The following is a 793-nucleotide window of genomic DNA, read 5'->3' as shown; positions in this document are numbered from 1 at the left end:
ATGCAGTGTCCTTCTGTTGCCCTTTGCATGCAGGCAAAGCATGCGGCAGTGGTATGGGGAGCTGTACAACCTTAATAAGGATCTCATCAGCGGATACAAGATCCGATGCAACAACCATCAGGAGCTCCTAAGCTGCCTCAAGCAGGTCAATCAGACCATTCAAAAAGCAGGAAGACTTAGAGGTCAGTACCAGTGTCATTTCACAATTTCATTTCAAGTAAACTTTCTAGAAAATACAATATACTGAATTTTCATTTTCTCTTCTTCAGTTGGAAAGTCGAAGACCGTAGTTGTCAGCGCCTGCAGACAAGCTATAAAAAGCAACAACATCAACGCACTCACAAAGATTATTCGTTCTGGAACAACCTGAAATAACTACAGTCATAAAAGGTTCATAAATTGTTATATATTATAACATTAGGATTTTTAAATGAATGTAATAGGCAGTAACATATACATATGTTATGAAAATGGTACAGAAGCACAGTATTATTAGTAGAATATATGATTTTTAAAGCACATTGAGTAACCCCTGGATGGGATGAGCTCTTTCAGGTAGGATAATCCCCTGAGCCTTCCAGGGACTAGAAGGGCTTGGCATAGACACTTACGGCTTCAACGTCATGTGGATATGTGGATGGCTGGTCACGGGACATTGATCCCCTGAGGTGTATATTACAGGTTCGGGTTTAAAATCTTGTCAGTCAAATGCTCCAAGCTGGAAAGCAGTTGATGTTAGGGATGTGTCAAAGTTGACAAACTTGGTAATGGTTGTGTGTGCCTCTAGTGTTGG

The 793-nt window shown here is 40.6% G+C and overlaps 1 protein-coding gene across 1 annotated transcript in view; it reads left to right on the top strand.

The window, feature by feature from the left end:
• Positions 1 to 793, top strand: part of LOC119591874 (Bardet-Biedl syndrome 2 protein homolog) — a gene marked incomplete in the record, with an annotated part of 22,073 nt that extends 21,280 nt beyond the window's left edge. Inside the window, 2 exon segments of the mRNA XM_037940612.1 lie at positions 34 to 182; positions 270 to 793. Of these exon segments, the coding sequence (XP_037796540.1) occupies positions 34 to 182; positions 270 to 370 (250 nt within the window).

This window comes from Penaeus monodon, chromosome 29 (genome assembly GCF_015228065.2).
Source record: "Penaeus monodon isolate SGIC_2016 chromosome 29, NSTDA_Pmon_1, whole genome shotgun sequence".
NCBI lineage: Eukaryota > Metazoa > Arthropoda > Malacostraca > Decapoda > Penaeidae > Penaeus > Penaeus monodon.
This window is presented reverse-complemented; position numbering and strand designations above follow the sequence as displayed.